This window comes from Chinchilla lanigera, unplaced genomic scaffold (assembly GCF_000276665.1).
Source record: "Chinchilla lanigera isolate Chin_1 unplaced genomic scaffold, ChiLan1.0 scaffold00113, whole genome shotgun sequence".
In the NCBI taxonomy this organism is placed as follows: Eukaryota; Metazoa; Chordata; class Mammalia; order Rodentia; family Chinchillidae; genus Chinchilla; species Chinchilla lanigera.
The window spans coordinates 3,478,414-3,496,314 of NW_004955514.1; the positions used below are offsets into that span (position 1 = coordinate 3,478,414).

A 17,901-nucleotide genomic window follows, 5' to 3' on the forward strand; every position below is an offset into this window, starting at 1 on the left:
GCGCCTGCGCGCCGCTCGTGCCCGCCGGCCTGCCCGCCGGCACAGCCGTGACGCCCCGCCCCAGGCCTGGTGAGACTGAAGCGCCGACAGGAAGTCGGATGAGCGTGCCACGCCCCTCAAGGCGCGAGCTCGCACCCGTATCCAATCAACCGCGCCTGCCCACGCTAGCGGCTCCCCATTGGCCTGCTCCTACCGGGAGGCGGGGTGAAGAGGCGGAGCGTCGGGCTAGCGCCTGGCCAATCGTAGGCTCCACCGAGCGCGCCCCTGGTTGCCTGGGAAACCTAACAGCTTGCAGCCGCTGTCCACACCCGGGCCGACCTGGGCGAAGATGGACCGTCCCTCAGGGCACGCTGGGGACACTGCGAGCGAAGGCGAAGATGGAGACAGCCTGGCTTCGAGGCCGACCGAGATCAGAGATAGCCCTCGCCCCCAAACCCCCACGGAACCGGAGGAACCACAGCTCGAGCTGGAGGCGGGAGCGGAGGAGGTAGAGGCTTCGGAGGGAGGCACTGACACGGACGAGCAGCCCGCGGCCACGGAAGGGCTGGCGGCCACCGAGGCTGCGGGCGAGGATGAGCCCAGAGAGCCGGAGAGGCCGGCCGAGCCCGAGCCCGAGCCCGAGCCCGAGCCTGAGCCTGAGGAGCCCACCGGGGCTGGGCCCTCGGAGTCCGCCAAGCCGCATAGTGAAGGCAGCTCGGAGGAGGCGGAGGATGAAGAGAAGGCTGAGGCGGAGAAGGCAGCGAGGAGGAAGAGGACAGCCTCGTTCCGGAGGTCGCTGGAGCTGACTTCGATCCTTGAGGAGCAAGCGAGACGGGAGGACGGGGAGAGAAAGGGGGAGGAGGAGGAGAAAAGGGGGGAGGAGGAGGGAGAGCAGGCGGGGGAGGAGGAGGGCGAGGGGCCAGCGGGGGAAAGAGACCGAAGGAAGAGTGAGAAAGAGCAGATACACTGGAGGGTGGGCGGAGGGGAGGACGAGGAGTGGTCGGAGGAGGTGAAGAAGCAGCAGGAGCAGCAGCTGCGCGTGGAGCTCCTGGAGCAGTACCACTCCCTGGTGGTGGAGCGCTCCCGCTACCAGCGCTACAACCTGTACCTGCAGCAGAAGATCTGCGAGGCACTGCGCAGGAAAAAGGGCCTGGATGCCACCACGGAGACGCCAGACAAGGGCCCCGAGCCCGACGCCCCGGAGAAGGAGCAGGCCTACCTGCACTACCTGGCCACGCTGGAGGAGCTGAAGAAGCAGGAGATGGACGACCTGGAGTGGTACCAGAAGGAGGTGGGCCAGCTGAAGCAGCAGTGCCAGGAGAAGCTGGCCAGGGTGGAGAAGAAGTGGCGCCACTTCCAGGCCCTCAAGAAGCAGGTGGTGATGCAGGCCATGGGCAGCTGCCGCATGAGGGGCGGGCGCCAGGCTGCTCTGCGGGAGGTGGAGCAGATCCAGGCCTTGGAGGACAAAAAGGAGAAGGAGATGAGCGCTGTGCGGCTGGAGAACGTGCAACTGAAGCAGAGTCTGGCGCATTTTGAAACCAGGATGAGGGCCCAGGAGGACTTGGCCGAGGGGCTGCTCCTCATTGATTTTGAGCAGCTGAAGATCGAGAACCAGACCTTCAATGAGAAGGCCGAGGAGCGGAACGAGGAGGTTCTCAAACTGCGCAGCAAGGTGACCAACAACGTGCAGATCATAACCCACGTGAAGGAGAAGCTGCACTTCATGGACATGAAGAACACATACAAAAAGATGGAGCTTTTGGGAATTGAGGCCCAGGTGGCCGCCAGAAGGGACATCTTGACCAAGACTAAGCAAGCCCGAGACAGTCTGCGGGCGGACAACCGCAAGCTGAATCAGAAGTGTGGGCTACTGGGCAAGGAGTCACTCCTGCGGGACCTGGAGGAAAAGGTAGATAAGACTGAGCTGCTCACCCAGCGCCTAGAATCCCTCAAGCGCCACCACGCTGGGCTCATGTTGTCCTGCAAAGGCGTGAAGCAGAAGATCAGAGAAGCCAAAGCCTTCCTCCCCTCCTGACCCCCCTGGCAGGAAAACAGAATGTTCACCGTCTCAGCGGACTCTGACCTTCATTCACTTTTCCTCTCCATTGCCACCATTCGTTGGGACTTGTTATATTTAGGATGGAACTATATTTTTGTCTCACAATTTTTCAGCTTCTGAATTTGTGCTGAGCCCAAACGTGGGTTAATAGTTTTGTATGGGATTAAGCAGGAGGGGCCGGGAGACAAAAACAGGTGACTGTAAATGACTTCTGACAAAAAGCTGTCAAAATATCTTTCTAGCTGAACAACTCTGTCATTTCAAGGACTGAATATTAAAAAATGCTGTTCCCTTTTCTCTGTGTAAGGTTTTATTTATTTATTTATTTTTCTTTTTTTTTTTTTTCTTTCCAGTATCAGGAATCGAACTGATGACCTTGCACTTGCCAAGCAGGCGCTGTGCCGCTCAGCTAAATCCCCAGCCCCTCTGTGTAAGGTTTTAAACGCCGAACCAATGGGCAGGGCACAGAAAAATTCCTGTGCATTAAGCAAACTATTAAATTCTCTTTGTACTTATTAAACTGTGCAGTCCTAAATCACTCAACTAGAAGCTCACTAATTCTTGTTTTGTGTGTAACCATTACTAGCTTCTGGGATGATTTTTTAAAACTCCAGGAGCTGGGTGTGGTGCTGAGGCAGAATTGAAGCAAGTTCAAGACCAGCCTGGACATCATCGGGAGACCGTCTCAAAACAAGCAAAAAAAAGTTTAATAACATCCAGAAAGAGAAGAGATGATCAACAGGAGAAGGGGCTGATGTTCTGTCACCCTCCTCTTCCCTGAAAGGAAGCTCAGTCTAGTAATCAGTGGCATCTGTTTGGCCTCAATGACAAGTCTTCAGTCAGAATGAAACACTTTCTTAGATCCTCTGAGGAAATGCCCACACAAAAAGTCATTTTGTTTCCCAGCTTTCATTTTGGGAAACAAAATGGCAACAGTATTTGTTCCACCAGGTGCAAAGAATACTGAGCGTGGCTGCTGTCTCCACACAGACAGCCCCTGTGTTCAGCTGGGTCCGGGGCCAGGACAAAGCATCTCCTGTCCCCACGCTGATGTGGGTCGTGTGAAAGACGATCCGCTCCTGGTGCTGAACACTTAGAGAAAGGTCGGAACTCCGCTCCAGGCGGCTCGGTCAGCTGTGGAGGGACCGGCACTGTCCTTTGCCGCCGTGACTTCATTTTCCAGTGTACTCCCTCTGCAGTCAGTCCAAGTTCAATTCCTTTTCAAAGCTTGTGGCTTGAATATACTTCTTGATAATGAGGGAATAAAAAAGCTCCAACTGGGCTTCCGTTCTGTCTCACTGCAACTGACCTTCCACCCTGCCGTCCAGGCCCCAGGGAAACAGCAAACCACAGGCAAACGGAACTACTTCCCTGTGGCTCTGGCTAAAAGCAGCTCGATTCTGCGGCTGGGGACACTCCCCAGTGAAAGTGGCCACGGTGCCTGGGGCCCGGACCAGGCAAGTGGCTTTCACTGGAACGCTATCCTTTAGCTCATGGGTTCACTGTGGCAGAACAGGCACTTTCTGCTGACTTTGACCTGGCAGCAGCCAACCCCTGCACACTCCCCATGCCATCCTGGAACCCGAGGACAGGCAGATCCCTTACAGCGCAGACGCAGAAGACATCGGTGATGCCGAGATACTTGGTGACATCGGCATTGCTTTCGGCCGAGAAGCGAGTCCCACAGCAACGATTAGGCAGCAAGTTAACGTTTTCTCATGAGGGTCCCTCATGCTGGAGATGTTACAGTTCATTAGAAGACACTCCTGGGCCGATTACCTCCTAATGTGGTTTTTCTCTTTTTTTTTATTTTAAAAATAAAAGGAAGAAAACATTAACAGACAGACGACAACCTTTTACAAAATAGCAAAAGAACAGCACAGACAATACAGAGTGACAAAGTGGTAGGAAATTAACAATGCTTGTTTTGTTACATATTGATATCTTCAAAGTGGTTTCTCATGAAAACAGACATGCAATGCTGATCAATCAAGGACTCATTGACTGTTTCAGCAAAGAAATAGAAGACAGTAAACAACTATGTTAGCTATCCTGTATATACATACATACAAAATTTCTCCTTCTTTCCCTTCTCTTTTCCCACATCCCAGTTGCCCTTTACCCTTGAGTGTTTTCCTATCATTTCACAATGCCTATCATACCTCCTAGTTTAAATTAACTCTTTCAGGTTTTACACTAGTGAAACAATGTGGTGCTTGCATATGCAGGTCTGATTTATTTCACTTATGAGAATGGTCTCTAGTTGTGACCATTTACCTATAAAGGTCTCGAGTTTCTTTCTTTATAGCTGAGTAATATTCCATTATATAAAAGTACCTATTGTGGTTTTTCTAATTAGATTGCAGGAGAGTGCTTAGTCATGAGACACAGGCACATTCACAAACCGTTTCAGACCTAACTTCAGGAAGAAAATTCGCAGACCAGAGCGCAATCTATCCCTGTGGGCCAGCCGCACAGCTGTTCGCAGCCCACCGCAGTCAAGCGCCCGCCAGGCATCAGCCTCAGCGACTGTCTCCTGGGCTATCTGTGCCCTGCTAAGACCAGGTCCCGAGAGGCAAGGACACATCTCCTCACCCGGGTTCATCCGTTAGGGTCTTGCCAGTCTCTCCCATCTTCTGCAAAGACGTGCTCTTTAAATACCTACTACAGCAAGTGCAAGGTCCTGAGTCCGATTCCTGGTACTGAAAAAAAAAAAAAGACAGACAGACCTACTACAGGTCAGGCACTGGTAAGTCCTACGCTGGATGGAGAGGTAACGACAGGCAGGAAGAGGACGGGACAAAGTAGGTAGGTGGAGGTGGCCCAGGCTTCCAGTCACACTGGGACAATGCCGGAGAGCGGACGTCAGGCCCAGCCGGGCCTGAACCCCACAACAAGGGCCAGTGCTGCTGCAGGGCTAAGGGCAGAGGTTGAAGACTTGTCTGTGCTCCTTGTCCAGAGTACAGGGCCTGGAAGCAAGGGCACGCTTTTCCTTTGCCAGTGGAAATTAGTGTCAGTGACTCACACCACATCCGAGGCTCCTCGGTCACGCAGGTGGAAACACATGCTTTCTTTCAAGGCGAGCTCCCTGTCACCACGATTTTGGGTTCTGGCCCTGAGATACGTACCCGTCCATAAAATAACATCAGGGTCCACACACCCCAACTCAGTGCTTCTGCCCTAAACCTTCTGACAGCAGCAGCGTGATGAGTCCCCTGAAGGCGGGGGATGGAAAAGCAGTGCAAGTCTCCCTCCTGCAGAATGATCCATAGCCAGTGACTAAGCGTGCGAATTGTAACAAAGCTACACTTTCCCATTAACTGAGTGACTGAAAGTAACAGACTGAACCCAGACCTACATCCCTGGCCCTTTATTTTGAGACAAGGTCTTACTAAATTGCCCAAGTTGGGCTTGAACTTGGTTCAAGCTCAGCCTCCCAGGGTGCTAGGATTACAAGTGTGCCCCACCAAGCAAGAAATGTTTTAAATTTTTTAATTGATGAGGCTTCTAACAACTCATCCGAAGGCTGCCAAAGACCAACACTAGACAGATCTAGAAGACAAGCCACAGTGTGGAGACTGCAATCAGGCTGACACGAGACACACACACTGCCTTTCTAAAGGTCAATGCACTCATTGAGAAAATTTTTATTTATAGGATAAAAACAATACGAAACGTCTTCCCTGGACGGTAAAAATAAAAGGAATTTCTTTGTGCTTTTCTGTGTTTCTAAATTTTATACAATGGCATGTATTTAATTAGAGAGAAATCTCAGGTTTTTTTGTTTGTTTGTTTTGGCTTTTTTTCCAGTACCGGGAATCAAACTCACAACCTCATGCTTGCCAGGTAGGCGCTGTGTCACTGAGCTAAATTCCCAGCCCCGAAATCTCAGTTTTTAAAATGCAAGTTAAACAAGATACTCAAAGTTTACATAGCAAAGACAATGCTTCTGGGTTCTGTATGGAGACAGGGTCTCACTTTGTAGTTCAGGCTGATCTTGAACTAGCTGTGTAGCCCAGGCTGGCAAGCCTCCTGCCTCAGCCTCCTGAGTGCTGGGATTTACAGGTGTGCACCACCACGCCCAGCTTTTTGTTTCTGGGTTCTCATGGTGCAGTTTCAGAGCATCTCTTATTTCTGTTTAGTCCTCACAAACCAGTGTGTAGCCACTGGGGTCCCCTCGGAGCCTTTGGTTAAAGAAGAGGAAACTGAGGCTTAGAGACTTAGAAACCTCCCCAGCCTCTAGACATGCCGCACCCTAAGCTCTGGTTTATTTCTGGGTGGCACAGTGCCCTCCAAGAGCTCCAGAGAGAGAAACTGAGGAACGTAAGATGCACCCCGAGGTTCTGGGGTCCAGCACAAGGCTTCCGAGGCAATGGAGGTCAAGTTTTGCTGTGCTGTTCGGGTAGAAGGCCGCTCGCTCGCTCAGAGCCCCTGCCATGGCTCCACCCCTCGGGGCCAGCCGTGTGGGCAGAGAGCAGCACTCACCCAGGACACGGCACAAAGCAGGAGCCAGTGCTCTGAGCCTCAGAGACACCTGGGCACTCTGTGTTGTGGCCAAGTACCTCCAGGTGGGTTAGAGCTGGAGTGGGCTCTAAGGACCTCAAAGCAAACGCGGGCGCCCCAGGGGGTGTGTGGACCCCGGCTCTGCCCCGCCGGGCTTCTCTTCACCGCATACTTGGGCGCAGGGACAAGTCTCCCCCACAGAGCTGCTGTGGAGCGGGAAGAATTCCCTGGCGCAGAGCCCAGCGTGGCCAGAGCAGGCTGCCAGCCCTCAGCGCATGTGGCCGTGTCAGCTGCCGGCCCCACACACAGGCTGCGCAGGACCCCGGCCCAGAGGGAGCCACTCTCCTGCGGGCACAACAGGCCGGCAGCTGAGGGCCCTGGAACCAAGACACGGCAGCCACTGGCACCTGGGCAAAGTCCGCTGGTGCGGGTCTCAGCACACCTCCTCCTGGGGCTCCTGCCTGAGTGCCTCTGGCAAGGGCACTCGGGCTGTGTGCTCGCCTGCCTGCCTTCCCACATGGGCTGCAGCCTGGCATCCAGCTGCAGGCTTCCGACAAGTTTCCCGAGGGAATGCGAAGCACGCTTGGGCCCATGGCGGGCACAGAGCAGGTGCCAACTGCGTGCAAGAACCGGAGGGGCTGACGGCGTGGGCGGAGGCCGCAGGCAGGGCCTGCACCCTCCAATGCGCAGGGGTAGCACTCACTCTGGACTGCTGAGAACGAGCTATACAACCACACTGCCTTTCGTTCACAAGCCCAGCGGTGGACATTCAGACAGGCAGCTTGGTGCTCCAAGTCACATTTTTGCCATGCTTCAGAGTGAGTTTCACCAGGCAGGCGTGGTGGCGCACACCTGTAATCACAGCACTTGGGAGGCTGAGGCAGGAGGATCATTGTGAGTTTGAGGCCAGCCTGGGCTACATAGTGAGTTCAAAGCCAGCCTGAACTACACATCGAGACCTGTCTCAAAAACAACAAATAAACAAAAAGTGAGAATTTCAACTTTAAAACCCAACAACAGTGAATGTAACAATTTACATGTCTTTTATTTAATAAAACCACATATTTACAATTCAAAAAGTCCTGAATTGATACACTTTACTGAATAAGATTAAGGGTTACTGTACAAGCAATTAAAACATGGTATGTAGGAATAGTTACCAGGAGTTTTCTACCAGTGAACTATTTAAAAGTCAAAAACCGAGCAGTTACGAAGTACCTTGGAGGCGCACACTGTTCCCAAAGAGACCTCAGGGACCTGAAGTCCGAGAGTTACCTGCTGGGGCAGGAAGTGGACTCGGGCTCCGCAGGGCAGCGCCTCTGCGTCTGTTTCCAGTCTGCCTGCTCAGTCAGGCCGCAGGCCGCAGGCCACCGCGGGACCAGCACCACTGTGCACAGGACGCAGCCGACCCCTGTGGTCCCTGAACAGGCCACAGAGCCTGGTCTGGACTAAAGGTGGGGTCAGTGCTCCAGACTGGCGTCAGCGAGCGGGACAACACACAGGAGGCGCACCGGAACAGGCTGCCTGAGGCCAGCACTGCGCACCTTCTGTACGGTCGAGGAACATCGCTCTGTACAGTAAGAAATATTTACACTCTCCACGGGGCCGGACGCCCGGGCACAAGCACAGCTCAGCACGTCTGGGAGGGGCTGGGCAGCCCGCCGGGCCCAAGGCATCCAACATCTGATGGCAGGAAGGGCAGGGCTGAGGCGGAAATGGTACCATTTTGCCCTGCAGCCTCCTGGGAAACTCAAGTGAGATGTGGGGGGCGGGCGGGGGTTCCAGAAGAGGGGACACCGGCTGTGGAGGGGTGCGGAGCACGGGGTGACCACGGCTTGGCCACCTGCCCGAGCCTGGCTAGGAGGACAGCAGGTGCAGGGCTGCGGAGTCTGCCGCCGCCGGTTTTCCACTGCCCACCCCCAGGGCTGCACGCGGCACCTTCACCAGGTGGGTCTCCCCGGGCCGGAGATATGGCTGAGAAGAGCTGTGGCGCGCAGACCACACAGGCACTTGCAAATGACGGCCCAGGCCCCGGACCCGGGCTCCTGCACGGCAGGCAGCGACACCGAGCGCGAGGGGGTGACCCGGGGACGCGCCCACAGACATGGTGGTACAGCCTGGCCTTGGACTAGTGTGTGGGGAACTTCATTTCTGTGGATAATCAAATTTCCTAGGCAAAGTTCTCAGAACACTCAAGGAAAAGCTAGAACACAAGAAAGGGCGGATGGTCCTGAGAAGAGGACTTGCCTAGTCGGCCCGGGCTGCTCGGCGGCGCCTGGTCCTGCGTCCCGACCACAGCTTGCGAGGTGCATCTCTTCACGCCAGAGGAGGAGGGGAAAGCAGGGCCACGGAATGGACCCAGCCGCTCAGGGGTCGAAGGCGGAGGGGGCGTGCTGCTGGCGCGGACAGAAGCCTCCCTGCCAGTGTTGCCGGGAGCGGGCACCCACTCCCAGCTGTCTTCACCGCGGCCTGCTCTGCACACAGCTGTGCCGGCTAGCACAGGCACGGCCAGGCGAGCTCAGGCGGACTCACCAGCAGCCACCCTCGAGCGAGGGGCCGTCCTCCGGTCACGCTGTCTTTGGTACGTGGGTTTTCGAATGTGACCTCCAGCTCTGAAAAGATTATCTCAAAACTACACCAGCAGTTCCTTTCTTATCTGAAACTGGGCCAGCAACACCTCAACGGCCTCGCAAGTGACCCCGCTCAGGCACCCCGGCTGAGAAAAACCGTAACGTACGTTCCAGTAGTTGGCATCACAGCATCACAGTTTAATTAACCGCGCGGAAATTAAGGACAGGGGGGGCTCCGCCACTGACCCAGCCTGCGCTGGGCGGAGAGCACAGCGCGGGCCACGGCCAATGCAGGGCATGGGTCCGCCGGGCTGCTTAAGGCCAAGCCTGGGTTGCACTCCTTCGCTGCTCTTCCACTTTGTGTTTAAGGCCAACTCCACGTCAGGACCCAACACGACAAGGGCCCTGCGCCGCTCCGCGGCGGGTGCCGGTCTGGACACACACGGCGCAGAGGGTCCGCTCGGGCGAGCGAGGTTACCCGCATTCTAGTGCCTGAGCGACGGGCTTCCCTTCTCCGGGTCCCGGCTGTCCTTCTGCAGCGCAGCCAGCACCTGGAAGCACAGAGGAGACACCCGGGTGACCCGTGGGGCACGGCAAGGGGTGACGGCACGAGCAGCGCCGGCAGCGCCTCCCACTTCCCACCTCATGCCCATTCACCTCCTGCTGCCTCCCGGGCCACCACACTCCACGCCGAGGCTCGGTGCTCCACGGCCAGGCGCCCCCACCCAGCAGCCTCAGCCTGCGCGCCGGGCCCTGCCCTCCCAGCCCCGCAGACGTGGGCTCTTGTCAGGCGCCTTTCTGAGTGACCAGGGGCGCGGCCCCTCCTCAGCTCTCTGCCCACACCTCTATTTAACACGTCCCATTCGTGGTGACTGCCCGCAGCACTGGCAACAGCAGGGCCCCATTTCTCAGCCCTGCTCAGGCCGCACAGAGCACTCAGGGTGCTGCCGGGTCGGCGCTGTCTACAGCTGGTCTGAGGCAGCAGCGCCCACTGGGAGGCGGGGACTCGGCCCTATCTGCCTATAAAACCAGGGACATCTGGGTGGCACAGAGCTTCCTTGTTGGGTGGCACCACACCACACCAAGTCCCAGTGATGAGGAGTAAAGCAGAAACACTTTAGGTAATTTTCAGTACACTGCCTGGAGCTGGGAGTGGTGGTGGACACCTGCAACCCCAGCACTCAGGTCGAGGCAGGAGAGCCTGTGAGCTAAGGCCAACTTGTACCACATAGTGACATGCTGTCACAAAAAGCAAAACAACATACGAAGTTGCCTGGAAGGAGTAAGAAATAAAAGCCCCTCCACCCCAAGGGCAGGATGTTGCTGACTAAGCAGAAAAGCCTTGTCTGGAAAACGCTCCCCACGTCCTAAGCTCAAACCCAACATCTGAGAGAACCGAGTGGACCCCACTCCCATGCCATCCGACTGCACAAAGCCACCGATGCCGGCGCCCCGCTGGGCTAACCCCCGTCACTACCACTTCCCACTCATCAGAAGATGCCCCACTGTGCAGGTAACCCCGCACCTACTTTCACCATAGTTTTCAGTTCCTAGAAATGGAAAAGTGAAACAGCCAAACCCAGGGATGCTCACTGCATGGGCCTGGCGGGGCGCGAGGCCGGGTGGGGACAGGCTGCACAAAGCCTGTCAGGAAAGGCCTGGCTTCTGCCTGGACCTCAGTGCAGTCTGGAAGCCGCAGGGTCCACAGGGCCCCAAAGCCCCGACTTCCTACAGGCGGCCCAGGATCCCAGGGCCCCAGTAGGCTCCATCTCTGCTGCTGTATCTCAAAATCTTCATCTTCGAGCCACGGCCCCACGTTTCCGTTTACACTGTGTGCACCTTCCTAACAGCTCTGCTGCACTAACTCACACACAACTCACGCCCGGGGAGTACGCAGCTCAGTGCCTCTCAGGAGCACTTCACGCTGTCACCCAAGGCCACGCTCCAGCAGCCAGACAGAGCGTCGTGCAAGAGGATGGGGGACGGACACCGAGGTGAAAGGCACTGAATTACCCACTTCCAATGCGGGAGTTTATGGTACGCTATACAATAAACTGCGTACCATCCAGGACAGGCGGCCTAACTGTGCAGGAAGAGATCTTGTCAACCAACCAACCAGCCCGGCACCTGGTGAAGACTTGGAGTCTGTTTACAGGAACGTGGAGGAACAGCAGCCTGGGGCCCAGACAGAGGGGTGCTGCAGGACAAAGAGCCTGTGCTCTTCCAGACGGGGCAAGGCAGGGACGAAAGGGAGAAGGCAGAGCACATCTCTAAAGGGTTAGAGATCTTCAGCCAATCACGATGCCTGGACCTTCCGGGGGACCCTGGCTCATGAGAGAAAGCCACTGATGACACCAAACAGCAGAAACCCGGAAACGATACCAGACAGTAACTTCCGGGTGAAAACAGTATGTACTTCCACTAAAGGAGCCCTGTGGTTTTACAGATGTCACACGCTGGTGCACACGCATACACACACACCTGAAACAAGACTGCTGTGCATCACAGTTCCTGCAGCTGGAGGACAAGAAGGGTTTGTAATTCTGCTCTGCTCCAGCTTGGGAACGCTTTGAACCTAAAGGCAATGCTGCCTCGACGACAGGCGCCACCTGGCAGCATGGGAAGCAGCACCTCCACAGGAACCAGACCCTGGGACCTGGACCCCGGCAAGGCCAAGCACAGGCAGAACAGGACCAATGGGGGCCAAGGCTTCCCTTGCAGGGTGTAAGACTGGAGCCAAGAAGACCGTCAAGCCCATGGGGCCAGGGCTACGCGGAACGCCTGTGGGACCTGGGAACAAGGCCCAGGCCAGAGCCGCTTGGGGCATGCAGCCACAGAGCCACTCCACAGTGCAGCGACAGAGGGACTGCGAGGGACCCGAGTGTGCGCCAGCCTGACACTTCACGAACACACAGAACTTGCCACAGGGCCTGGGCCCAAGCAGGACACAGCCAGTGCCTTCTGTCCCGAGCACCGTTTTAAGAGGACCAGAGGGTGCAAACATGCCAATGCCCCAGTGCACCGCAGAAAGCAGGGCGACCTTCCTCCCCACCCCTCTGGCTGACGGAGAACCTCAGAGCATCCCCAAGGCAGAGGCAGGACCAGCCTGTGAATAGTGCTCCTGAATCAGCACCAGGCCAGCAACTCCAGGAAGGAGGGACGGGGAGCCACTTACCTGCGCCCACTTCTTGTTCCGACTCTGCATCTGGACGGTGGCGATGGCCACGAACACTTCATCCGCCGGCAGGTCCTCGGGCAGCCGCGTCAGGAACTGGGCGATGTGGATGAAGTCCATCCTGGTCAAGATGTCCTCGAACAGCTTCAGGATGCCCAGGGCCGTGCGGAAGAGGAACTCCTCCCCATCGCGGCAGAACACATCCCAGATGCGGCAGGCCAGGTCCAGGGGCAAGGACTTGCTGTACAGGGTAAAGATCCTGCGGGGGCAGAGTTCAGACTGAGGGAGGCTCAGAGGAACCACCGTGAGTCCCAGCCTGAGTCCACAGCAACACGCGTGCCGCACAGGCACCCCACGCCATCCACACTGAAGAGCCTTCCGACAGGCCTGAGCTCCACCTGCTTCCACAGCTGCAGAGCTGACACCAAGGGCAGCTGCCGCAACACACACCTCCCCGAGCCAGAAACAGGAGCCCACGCTGCAGAGCAGCGTCCAGCAGTGCGGGAGCCTGGAGGACACAGGACGCCGGTGGGCAGGGCAGGGCAGGGGCCACCAAACCCTGAAAGCAGCTGCAGCGAGGACAGTGCAAGACACAGCAGGGGATAAGGAAATGCTCTGAAAACCCAGCCTTACCAATCGATTAGATAGATGTCTGGAGTCAAGTTGTTTTTCTTGAAATGAGCAAATAATTTCGGCAAATTTTCTTCAAAGAATACCTCAAATGCAGCAAAGTAGGTCAACATCTAGGGAGCGAATGGAAGACACACAAATAAACCATTTATCAGCACAAGTTTCCAGTCTGTAGCTGAGAGTCGGTACCTTTAGATCTTGAGGACCTCACACAATTATCCTCTTATTCAACTGCTGCCCATTTTGAGGGCAGCTTTTAGGCACCGCCCAGGCAAATTTTCAGTGAGCACCACCTCTAATCTCTAATCTTCACGGTAGCAGTGCCAGCCAGTCTTGCTGATCCTTCGCTTTACAGAAAGGAACAGGAACTGTGGTGGACTGACAACCGGTGGTCAACCTACACCACCAGCTGAACTGAGTAAGCGTGGCGCCGGGTGTGGGAGGCCCACCTGAGGGTTGTTGCCAGCAGTGTAGGCGGCAGACCTGGAGAGGAAGAAGTGAGACTGCTGGGAGCTGGCAGAAACTGTAAGGAGCTGTTGGTTTTTTGGAGGAGCTCGTCATGCTGGCTTTCCTGATGAACTTGGCTGTTTTCAGCCTTCGAGGAGCTCGGGACCTTGTTGCTGAGAATGACTTTGGTTCACTTTAGGGGAGCTCTGGTCCTCACACTGAGCATCGCTTCCTGGCTCTGGAGGGAAAGATGGTGCACTGCTCAGTCTCCTGGAGAAGTTTGTCGCTTTGGCTTTCCTGATGGGAACACAGCTGTCCTGATCATCGGAGGAGCTCGGGCCCTCACTGTTGCTGAGGATGGCTGTGGCACCTTTCAGGGGAACTCTGGTTCTTATTTTGAGCATCACTTCCTGGCTCCAGTGCAGAACACTCAGCCTGCTAGCACAGATGCTTCATCCTGCTGGCACAGACTTTCTAGCTTCCACCACTGACCTTTGGCCCTTCCCAGCGCAGATCCGTGAAACAGGCCTGCATGAGATGTTGTTATGGGTTCTCGGCCTCCAGCTGGACTTGTGCAGGACATTATCGCAGGATCCAGGCCCTCAGCTGGATTCTTCGGTGCACTCTCTTGTATATGATTCTTTGGGCAACTACTATAAATAATCTTATAAAATATGTCCTGTATTATATTGTGCCCCTTGCAAAAAAATCCCAAAACCACAAGAGGAACCCAAAGTGGCTAAGGACCTCACCCACAAGGAGAACAACATTATCAGGCAGAGCTGGGGCTTGAATCCGTGCCTGTCTCAGTGCAGAGGCTGAGCCCATGGTTATGAAAAAACACGCAGGCCTCACACCCCGGCCCTCCCAAAAGGGGCCACAGGGCTGACACTGTAGGCAAGGGCAACGCACGAGACCCGCGACTGTAAGCACACGCAGCGAGGGCCAAGGAGGAAGTGGCCCTGCCTGCACCGTACCGGACCCTGCAGGTGTTTCAAGGAGGCAAAATGCCCAAGCAGGGGAGGCGTGACCCTGCGTGAGAGCAGCCTCTGCGAGGAGGTGGTCGGGTCTGTGCCCGGCCACCCAGCAGGCCGCCCACAGCAGAGCCCAGAAATCGCCAGCCCCATGGAAGGGCCGCGCTATGGACCAGGGGCTCCCATGGGTACATTTTGCCTCCCTGGGGGCTGTCTGGCACTATCTGGAGACACGTCTGATTGTCACAAGAGGGGACGGAGCTCCTGGCATGAGCATCCTGAGGCCAGGCTATTATAAATCCCGGCTGACTCGCAGGGCAGCCCGCAGCAGGGTGACCTGGCCCTGACCAGGGGCTGCTGGAGTGGGACCAAGTGCTGAGAGGGACCCACTCAAGTGCTCAGGTCCCACTCAGCACTGCAACTCAAGGACTTCTTAAATTACTAAGTACAGTTTTTATTACATGTTTCCAAAGAGAAAGCTGGGATCTTCAACATTAGCAGGAATCTGGGTGGAAATCATCTTATTATGCACAATGTGATACAATTAAATTTACAACCAGGAGTGAGGACTGTAAGGAATGTGACCCCCGTGCACATGAATATCAATGGGCTATTCTAAGGCTAAGAGTCTTGCCTGAACGTTTTTTCAAGTTCTGATCATTCCTCATACGTACAAGTGCTCACGGAGACCATGAGGTACAGCAGCTCCACGCTCCACCCGCTGCCCATAAGAAACACTGACGTCGAGGAACAGCTCCTTTTGTGGTTAAATATGGCGGCGATCAGTGTGTGTTCTGTTTTACAAACTTTTGAAAAAAGTCAACAGGCCATGTTCCATGCTTCCTCCCACTCTAGGGCCTCACCACGTAGACCGTCAGGGACAGGCCCTCCTCGCACCCCCTGGACGCCGTTCCACAGTCTCATGCGAACAACCACGCGACGACCGTCTCTGCACGTGAGGCTTTGTTCGCGTCTTGGCTTCCTCAGCATGGACGCCCACAGGCACGAATGCTGCTTACAGCTCACTGTGACACTACGCCGGCTTCCACAAGGCCGTGTGAGTGCACACTGGCCACGGCCACCAATTTAGCAGCAGTTCCCAAGCAAGGGCACTCAGGAGCCCCCAAGCAAGTCTCAACTGCTGGGTGGCTGAGCCTCGAAGTCAGGGTGACAACTGTCAGCACCAAGACAGCACTGGTTTAACAGACGATGGAGTCGCTTTTAGGCCTTTTCTTCCAGGCCTCAGAACACAGGCCGAGCAGCCAGTGTGGCTCCTCCTCACTCTCCCCACAGCAGACGCTGGACAAGCCGCTTCCCCCCTCAGCCTCTTTCCTCGCCTGTCCCCCGCAGCGGACGCAGAGGGAGCGTGCTGGGCACTCCGCACGGCCACACCGCCGGCTCCTCTGTACCTGCAGCATGTCGAGACTGTCGACAGCAGAGTGCTGAATCAGCTGAGCCTTCTTGAACTTTTTTTTTTGCAGTACCAGGGGTTGAACTAAGAACCTTGTGCTTGCCAGGCAGGCGCCTGTGCCACTGAGCTATCTCCCCAGCCCCAGCTGCTGCCTTCCTTAAGCCGTGTAGCGCAGTCTCACACGAGCCTCCTTTCTCCCATGGACAGCACCATGACGGGGTGCAGCCTCAATGGTCAGCTGCGCGATGTCCTCCCGGAAGACACAATGTGCACGCTCACCAAGTGCTCCCGACAGAAGTGCACACGTGCTCACAGAGGCCCCCTCCCCTCCCCTGCAGAGCACCGTTTTCAGACACCGTGCCCCTCCTGGGAATACACTGGCATGTTCACACCCACTTCCACACTCAAGCTCAGTATAGTGGCCCAACAGAGGGAAACGCAGCCTCTCTTCCTCGTGGGGAGAGCCGCCAGCAGGGCAGGCGCGCAGAGCATACTCACAAGGCCATGGTCCACTCGGAAGAACGCCATTTGACAGGGTTTATTCAAGAGATTAGAAAAAGCAATAAAGGCATCGGCAGTATCGAGGTTCAAGATCAGCACTGCAGCAATGAAGGACATGCCCTGGACCTGCGGGGGAGAGGGGCGTTAGCTGGCAGCAGCCACTGAGGTCGGAGCAGCTCTTGCTCTCACAAGAACCAAACACCCACACCCTAGCAGGGCCACAGGGCTGCTGCGCCCCCCGGGGCTGGACCGCTGGCCCCACACTGCACCCCATCCCCACCCGCTCTGCACTCCGCTCCCTCGGCCCCGCCTGCTGGGACCCCTCAGCCAGCCCCTGCGGAACTCTGCGTCTGGAACACCGCCCTGGGTAGCCCACTCGGCGTGCTGAGTTAGACGTGCACACACACAGCTGCTAAGCTGCAAAAACAGCAGCACACTTTTAAAATGTTTACGGCTGAAGGCTTTTTAAATGACGGGAAAGTCACATGCAAAAAATGAAAACCACATCCAGCTACAATGTGATTAACACCATAGAGCTCGACCTCTTTATGAGGAAACTGAAGCAACCCGGGGACCATGAGACTCTTCCGCTCCTCAGCCAAAGGATGGAAGGTGTACACCTTGACACCTAGGGTGTCCTGGACACCACTGAGACTTTCTTTAGAAATAACATTATAAAATACGGAAAGGCTTCACTTACATAACCCACATCCGGCCGGTAACAAGTATAAGCGCCCAAAATACTGTGCAACATGTCATGGTACGGACCGCCCTGGAAGGATGGACACACCAGAAACGACACACGCGTGAGTATTGTTAGTGCGCACGACAGCGTCTGACGCTACTGCACGCCAAGCGCACTGCAAGCAGCCTATGTGCATTATGCAATTTAATAAGGAGACGACCGACTCTAGTTAACAAGCAGGTCTGCAGCTCCACCTCCAAAGCTACTCTGAAAGAAGCTCCAGGGCCAGGCATGAGCACCGCCCAAATTAAATACCCTGATTCGGCAGCTGCTGCTGCAAACAGGGCCCTTCCAAGCCCGACAGGCGAGCCAGGGCTCCTCGGGGCAGCTAACGCTTCTAATCTGCAGATCTGCTGTGGCTGTGCCATCCCCACCTGACATCCTTCCTGCCTCTGCCCGTCCTGCCCTCTCTTCTGTACCCAGGTTTGGGGAACTGCCTCTCCGGCTCAGGTCCCAATAGCTCCCATTTTATTTCCAACACTCACCCAGCACTCCCATCCCTGCAAGATTTCCCCTTGCTCCTTTAATTGCTCCCAAAATATTAACTGAGCACAGGAGACAGCCTGAGCCGGCTCACAGCCTTGCTGGAGTGCTGGAAGACACTCAGGCATAAAGCGCCCGCCTGAGCCCTGGCTGAGCACCTACTGGCCCTGTCCACCAAGTGGCCAGTGTTAACACGGGAGTAAAAATCGTTCCAGGCATGTGACTAGGGAGCCACTGCACAGGGAGCCTGGGTGGTTTACAAAGAAAGCCCAACGTCAGTCAGGCCACCACATTCTGACCTGTAAAAGGGCTAAGCAGAAAAAAAAAAAAAAAGGAACACCTGCAAGTCACAGAGGAATAAAAAAAGAAAACCGTAACAACAGAGAGCAAAAAAGGGACACCCAGGCCTGGCACAGGGAGGGAC

The 17,901-nt window shown here is 55.9% G+C and overlaps 2 protein-coding genes across 2 annotated transcripts in view; one reads left to right on the forward strand and one right to left on the reverse strand.

Moving 5' to 3' along the window:
* The first annotated feature begins 253 nt into the window (after positions 1–253).
* On the forward strand, positions 254–2,334 carry Ccdc96 (coiled-coil domain containing 96). Its single transcript, XM_005408799.2, has one exon. The coding sequence runs from the start codon at positions 329–331 to the stop codon at positions 2,012–2,014; it is 1,686 nt and encodes a 561-aa protein (XP_005408856.1). The 5' UTR covers positions 254–328; the 3' UTR covers positions 2,015–2,334.
* Positions 2,335–7,561: 5,227 nt separating this feature from the next.
* Positions 7,562–17,901, reverse strand: part of Tbc1d14 (TBC1 domain family, member 14) — a gene marked incomplete at its 5' end in the record, with an annotated part of 67,866 nt that continues 57,526 nt past the window's right edge. The window contains 5 exon segments of the mRNA XM_013506762.1: positions 7,562–9,662; positions 12,287–12,545; positions 12,920–13,029; positions 16,247–16,375; positions 16,950–17,021. Coding sequence (XP_013362216.1) covers positions 9,597–9,662; positions 12,287–12,545; positions 12,920–13,029; positions 16,247–16,375; positions 16,950–17,021 — 636 coding nt within the window. The 3' untranslated portion in view covers positions 7,562–9,596.

What these genes read in the sequence shown, in the direction of transcription:
- Ccdc96 (XM_005408799.2), top strand. Translation starts at nt 329, where the DNA reads ATGGACCGTCCCTCAGGGCACGCTGGGGACACTGCGAGCGAAGGCGAA.